Source organism: Strigops habroptila, chromosome 4 (genome assembly GCF_004027225.2).
Source record: "Strigops habroptila isolate Jane chromosome 4, bStrHab1.2.pri, whole genome shotgun sequence".
Lineage (NCBI taxonomy): Eukaryota > Metazoa > Chordata > Aves > Psittaciformes > Psittacidae > Strigops > Strigops habroptila.
Genome location: NC_046358.1, coordinates 64088427 through 64095739, shown reverse-complemented (window position 1 = coordinate 64095739; position 7313 = coordinate 64088427). Strand labels below are relative to the sequence as shown.

The 7313-nt window shown below is 46.9% G+C and overlaps 1 protein-coding gene across 7 annotated transcripts in view; it reads left to right on the top strand.

Moving 5' to 3' along the window:
- The first annotated feature begins 1147 nt into the window (after positions 1-1147).
- The window catches only part of ANO5 (anoctamin 5), a 67188-nt gene continuing 61022 nt past the window's right edge, over positions 1148-7313 (top strand). For 3 of the 7 annotated variants that reach the window (XM_030481930.1, XM_030481928.1, XM_030481934.1), the window contains exon 1: positions 1164-1310. In XM_030481930.1, coding sequence (XP_030337790.1) covers positions 1250-1310 — 61 coding nt within the window. In that variant the 5' untranslated portion in view covers positions 1164-1249. Of the gene's footprint in view, positions 1311-7313 lie in introns of all 7 variants that reach the window. The other 4 variants (XM_030481931.1, XM_030481929.1, XM_030481932.1 and 1 more) reach the window with 4 other exon arrangements.

The following is a 7313-nucleotide window of genomic DNA, read 5'->3' as shown; positions in this document are numbered from 1 at the left end:
CACAGGTTGCCAGAAAAGCTGTGGCTGCCCCATTGGTGACAGTGTTCAAGGCCAGGTTGGACAGGGCTTGGAGCAACCTGCTCTAGTGGAAGGTGTCCCTGCCCATGGGAGGGGGCTGGAACTGGATGAGCTTTAAGGTCCCTTCCAACCCAAACTGTTCTATGAGACTATGTGTAAGCACATTTCTCCAGAACAGCTGATTGAATACCTTAATTCCATATCTGCAATGCTCCCATTGCAGTAATCCACGAAAGGCTTCTGAATGTATTTCTGTATGTTCAGAATACATCCATGTGTAAATTTGTTTCACCGCACATCAAGGCAGAACTCATACGCGCTCTTGCACACTGCAGACCTGCATTCAGCCTCTCTCTTTAGCCGCTGTTCTCGTCACTGGTTTCTGCTTTAGTTGTAACTTGTGCTCAAGAAGAGAAATTGTCTTAGGTCCTGTTTGCGTGGTTGTAATCTGGAATTTTCAATAGATCCTATAGGTCAAAGGTTGTGGGATTTACTACTAATCTTTAAATTTTCACTGGTAGCATAGTCTGTTACAGGTTGGACCATCCAGAATAGATTAAGAATAGACCAACATTTGCTGTAAACTTGTGTTAAAAGACTTCATTCTAGGCTGCTGCTTCAAATCTGACTTTTTTCCCAGTGCACATGGATCACTCACTGACACTTAACAGTATAAGCACTCCAAGGTGATACAGAAGAAGGTGTCCCTGCCCATGGCAGGGGGTTGGAACCGGGTGAGCTTTAAGGTCCCTTCCAACACAAACTGTTCTATGACTCTATGATTCTCCCCTCCATCCCGCTATGCTGGAAGTGATCTTCATGACTTAGTTGCCAATCACTGTTAAACAACAATTCCCGCCCCCCTCCCCCCCCGGGAATATTCATCTATGCCACATCCGCTTTTCTCTCAGGAAAGATCAACTATTAGAATCCCGGTTTCAGCAGGACACTGGAATGCAGTAAATTGGAACACGGGCAGCTTACGGAGGGAAAGTTTCCCGCCCTGGGGAAACGAGTCGGGAGCCCTCGGGCGCGGTCCCCACCCGAGGCGACCGACGGACGGAAACCGCGCCCGATAGTGTCAGCGCGCCAATCCCTCCTCCCGTCCGTGGTGCCGCGCCCCGCCCCTGCGGGCGCTGCGCATGTGCGGGGCGGCCGGGGCCCCTGACTCACCCCCGGCCGTGTCCCACCCGCTCCTGGTTGCTCCGTGCGGAGAGTGAAGCGCGGTACCATGGATCGGCTGGGGAAGAACCGGTCCGAGACCCTCATCGAGATGGCTCTGACTGCCGAAGGTGGGAGCTGATGGGTCTGGGGGTACGGGGGGGCTGCTGCTTTGTTTCGCCTCCCCCCGTGAGGCGTCTGCTTCGTTGGGGACCGGAGTCCGTGGGAGCGGCGCGGGTGCGAGGCGGCGGGTGCGAGCGTGGCGCTGGTGATAGGAGCGGTTTTGGGGGTCCCGTTCCATGCTGGGGCTCTGCAGGCGGTTGAGGTGGGGTTGTTCGCAGCTGGATCCTGCCGACTGTCTCTAATCCTCTGGTTTTCACTGACAAGAGAAATAACAAACAAAGCCACGTTTGCATGAGCCTGAGCACAGCTGGGTTAGGGCTTGATAAACCAGAATTACATTAAATTTGTAATTAAACCTTGAAAAAAAACGGTGCTTGCACCAGCACCTGTTAAGAAATAAAAACCAGAGGTAGCCCTTGATTGTGATTTTAAACCTGCTTCAGACGCAGAGGGCCCTTCTCCTTCTAGCAAATTTGTAGACTTTCACAAAGGCCTGGCTGGGTTTAGGCTGAGAGGAGCTGCTGGCTCCCTGGAGCTAAGGCTCCCATTGCCAGGAGGTTTGGAGCACTCTGCTTCAGAAGGTGGGAGCAGCCCTTTTCACACCTTGATCCATCTGGAATGCTCCATGTGTACCTGTGAGGTCTCTGCACCAGTTGCAGTGCAGCCAGTGGGTTTGTGTTGGGGCCTTGCTCTCTTGCAACAGCCAGGTTACAGTTCCCAGTTTGTGTCAGTGTAATGGGCTTACTTGTAATAGTTGTGGTAACATTAAGGTTTCAGGAAATGACACTGTGCAGGTGCCCTCATGTGTGTTTATCAGCACCTCACCAGGCAGCCGTGAATCAACAGACACATGTAAGTTACTATGTTGATATTGTCATAGAATCCCAAACTGGTTTGAGTTGGAAGGGACCTTAAAGCTCATCCAGTTCCAAGCCCCTGCCATGGGCAGGGGCACCTTGCACTAGACCAGGTTGCTCCAAGCCCCGTCCAGCCTGGCCTTGAACACTGCCGGGGATGGGGCAGCCACAGCTTCTCTGGGCAACCTGTGCCAGCGCCTCAGCACCCTCACAGGAAAGAACTTCTGCCTAATCTAAATTTCCCCTCTGTCAGTTTAAAGCCATTCCCCCTTGTCCTGTCCCTACAGGCCCATGTCAAAAGCCCCTCTCCAGCTTTCTTGTAGCCCCTTTAGGCACTAGAAGCTGCTCTAAAGTCTCCCCGGAACCTTCTCTTCTCCAGGCTTTTTTGAGAAAGATTCTGTAGATACTTTAAAGCAGAAGAAAATGCTGATCTAGGAAAAAGTTCTTTTTGGAATTCATTCTTTGCCACCAGTCCTGAAAATGAAGATCTTGAAGCAGGAAAGAACCACTAAGCTTCTAGATTGGCTGCTCGGATTGCATGTTTTTCCCTCACAGCTTGACTACACGGTCTCTTTCAGAAAAACAAATAATGCCATTTTAACCACCTTGAGCACTAGTGTAGAACCATGATCTTCTAAATATCTGGCAGTCTTGTTTCAGAGATGTACAAGAGCAGATAACGACTATGAGAATGCCCCAAAAGAAGGGGTTGACAATGCCAGCGAGGAGCGGGGTCCGACTGTGGCAAGGCACCGAGTGCCAGACGGGCACTTGGCCTCTCCGGGAGAGCCCAGTGGAGCTGGAGTGTGCTCCGGAGTGGAGAACAGATGGATATTACAGCCTCTTGGCAGCAGCATGTTTCCAGCCTTGTGGGGATTCCTGAGTCATTGCCTGTCCCACTGCCCACGAGCAGGGAAGAGTTCGTAGGAGCTCGGAGCTGCTCTGGCGGTGGTTGTGCTTCTGGAGCAGCTTGAGACTAAAAGATATTTCCAAAATACTCAATAAGCAATTAGAGAATGCGGTTAGAAGTCAGGCTTGTAAACGTAATTCCACAGATGTCGGTTTTGCCATCAGCGCCTGGTAGGGGTTTTGAAGTCATCAGCATTGAATATAAGGAGATTTGTGGGGTTTCAGTGCACGAGGGTGATTCATAGGGTTTGCCATACAGGAGCACAGATCGGTCCATACAAAATCTTGCACCAGTTCAGTTCAGTTTTTAATTTAATTAGCTATTTTCTGAAACAGAAGCAACTTGAATATGGGGTGATGTGAGTATACTTTTTAAAGTTTATGTTAATTTGTTGTCCAAAAATCTCTCATGGTTAAAAGCACCATAAAATCTTCCTTAAATATGGTTTAAAAACAGTTAACACTATGCATATATTGCCAGTGGGATTTCTCTTCAATCCAAAATCTGCCCTGTGCTTTTAAGGAAAAGCCTTTTTGTAAGGAGCCTCTTAAGGAGGCTTCAAGCTATAGATGCTTGATGTGCATGAGCAGGGTCTGTATGAGGCAATAGGAATAAGAAGAAAAAACATCTGCTGCTCGTTTTCCTTAAGGATGTGTTTGTATTTGGATAGTCCGTGTGTATTTAATCCTGGTTTCCTGCCGCGTTTCAGTAAACTTGAACGCAGAGGAACAGGTTGTGGGGGTGAAAAACTACTTAACCAGCAGCACAAAGCGTAACTCTCAGAAGCTGTGTTAAGAGACTGTGTGCCAAAACTCCTACCTGGAAGGAAGCTTTCTGGCTTCGTGGTGGATTACACTCATGTGAGGTAATAACTTCCATTTTCATGTGCATGATTTTTCTTTCTGTTGGAATGTATGTGCCGTTTACCTCAAATTGTAAACCCAAAGAAAACTGAACTCGCAAAACTGGGATGTAACTATCAGAGGAAGACCACCACACTATGTTGTTAGGAGTATTTCTTTATGTCTATGCTGTATTTTGGCTTTTTTTTTTTTTTTGCCAGCATGAAATGTTAATGCTGCAGTTAATTGCATTGTGGGATATATCCCGAGACCATGGATTTTCTGGAAACTCCTCATTGGCTCTGTGCTGTGATTTGAAATATGCTGCCATTACACATGTGGTTCCTCTTCCAAAACTTCCAGGATCCTGGTTTGAACTCAAAATGCTCTTAAGGCTGATCTGAATTCAAATTCTTCTGTAGGTTGGCTGTCATTTTGCCTGTGCTCCTCTAAGAAAGGCAGCAAAGCATAGGGGAAAAACTGGAAAATGGCATTTGTGGCAGTGTTTTGGCTTCTCATAATGCCTGAGCATCCAAGACCAAATACTGCTGTCATTTTATAGAATGATACTTCACTTATTTAATCAGAATTATTAGGATTCATACTAGCAACATTAAATATAGGCCTCTGTGCAAAACTTCATCTGTCTCTCATTACTGGAGTGCTGTATGTAGTATTTTCTGATCTATTTGTGGAAACTCTTAATGGGATATCGTGTTCCCACAGGGCTAAACCAGAGGGTTTGTTAATGCAAAAGCTGTTTTAGAGATTATTCCTAGGTAATGAAACAAAAGCTTGGAGAAATTTAGACATAGTTCAGAATATAAAAGGCAGGGGAGAAAATACTCCCTTAGACTAACCAATGTGTAGTTCCTGGATGGAATTTCTTTGCTGGCTGTGATGTGTCACTGCAGGGGCACAGTGTAAATACAGGTTGGTTATTGGAAGGTAAACCTCCTTTTAATGGAAAATTCCAACTTGCAGTAGGAAAGCCAGCTTTCAGGAACTCATCCCAACAGTGTCACGTTATAGCTGTGGTGCTTTTAATGGGAAAATGGAAACATCAAGCCCACTCCACTGCAGCTGTTAAATTTGAGTTTCTACCCGGAGATTGTGTCAGTTTAAGAAAAAAATGAAAAGAAATCACCCTTGGACTGGTGACTGGCACTTGGACCTGAGTAAAATTCAAACTTCTGGAAGCATAACTATAGCTGGAAATTCTCCAGTATTTGCTGCTGGTGAATGAGTTGTAGAATCCCCGATTGGTTTGGGTTGGAAGGAACCTTAAAGCTCATCCAGTTCCCACCCCCTGCCACGGGCAGGGACACCTTCCACTAGACCGGGTTGCTCCAAGCCATATCCAGCCTGGCCTTGAACACTGCCAGGGATGGGGCATTCACCCTGAAGTTGTGCCAAAAGTCTGGTGTTGCTCCCTGAAAGGTTTTTGTAACTAATTCTTCTCAACTTGCAAACAAAATTCCAAGTTACTTTGCTTTTCAGGCTTTTAACAGGTGCGTTAGCAACACGTGTTGAGAACTGCAGGCTGTGTTGAAATGCCAGGTTTTGCACACTGGGAAAGTCTCCATAGAAAAGAGATAACTGTATCATAAAATGGAAGGGCACTTTAACATCTATGTACCAACGATAAATAATTACTCTGAGGCAAGGAAAAACTAGGATAAAAGTGTGCTACTGAAAATATGCTTTTTAAAATTATACTTAGAACTGTTGGCAGATATTTTGTAAAAAAACCCAAACAAACCTATAAAAAACCAAACAAAACCCCCACAAAACCAGAAAATCAAACACAATTATTTTAATATTTAGTATTTGTAGACTAATGAAATGTGTATATATACATGGAGAAGTACAGTCACCTAATACAAATGTGATTGGACAAGGGGTAATGGGTTCAAACTTAAACAGAGGAGATTTAGGTTAGACATTAGGAGGAAGCTCTTTCCTGTGAGGGTGGTGAGGCACTGGCACAGGTTGCCCAGAGAAGCTGTGGCTGCCCCATCCCTGGCAGTGTTCAAGGCCAGGCTGGACGGGGCTTGGAGCAACCTGGTCTAGTGGAAGGTGTCCCTGCCCGTGGCAGGGGTTTGGAACTGGATGAGCTTTAAGGTCCCTTCCAACCCAAACCACTCTGTGATTCTATGATTAATTAAGAAGGTGTAGGTAGTGCAAAAATATGGTGAGAGTTGCTGTATCAGATGTAAGGGGCAAGGTAATAACGCGGTGAACTCTTCTACTAGTTATTGTTATCTGGGGGTTGAACGAGGATCAGTGTAGTTGCCAGGTTGTGCCTCCTGATTCTGCAATAATTTCATTTTATTTGGTGCTGACTTTTCATGTGCCTATGTGTCCAAATGCATGAAGGGGAAGGGAGGTCCTTGTGTCATACTGCTAGGGGTAGTTCTTACAGTTATAACATAATTATGGAAGGATTTTGAGGTGTTGGCTAGCTGCAGAAAGCTGAATAATATGCAAGGAATTATTTATAGATTACACGTTGTGTGTGGGAGGAGTTGATTCTGGTTTGGGACATGGTTGCTTGGATTATGCTATAGAGATGCATGTTTTTCTTTGGAGGGCCTCCTGTGAGAACCTACAGCTCTATAAAGCTCTGGTGCTCATTGCTTTAGTTTGCTGTGTGCCAAGAAAAGGTGTGTTAGCAGGAGAGTTGGTGCTGCTGATAAAAAGGTGCAGAATAAGGCAGGACACCTGAACCAGTGCTGGAAACTTCATCTTGTGCGACGGTGCTTACGTGCATTGTAAGCACTAATTACCTCTCTTAATGCAACATGATGAAATTCTGAACTTGCCTGTCTGGGTAGGCTAAAGGGATGCAGCCCAGAAAACCAACTGTGTGCTGGGCTGCATCAGAAGTAGTGTGTCCAGCAGGTCGAGAGAGGTGATTGTCCCCCTCTACACTGATCTTGAGACCCCCTCTGCAGTCCTGTGTCCAGCTCTGGAGGCAGCAACACAAGAAGGATGTGGAGCTGTTGGAGCAAGTCCAGAGGAGGTCACGGAGATGCTGCGAGGGCTGGAGCAGCTCTGCTCTGGAGCCAGGCTGAGAGAACTGGGCTTGTTCAGCCTGGAGAAGAGAAGGCTCCTTAAGGGGAGACCTTTGAGCAGCTTCCAGTGCCTGAAGGGGCTACAATAAACCTGGAGAGGAGCTGTGGAGAAGGGCCTGTAGGGACAGGACAAGGGGGAATGGCTTTAACCTGCCAGAGGGGAGATTGAGATGAGACATTGAGAAGAAGTTCTTCCCTGTGAGGGTGGTGAGGCGCTGGCACAGGTTGCCAGAAAAGCTGTGGCTGCCCCATCGGTGACAGTGTTCAAGGCCAGGTTGGACAGGGCTTGGAGCAACCTGCTCTAGTGGAAGGTGTCCCTGCCCAT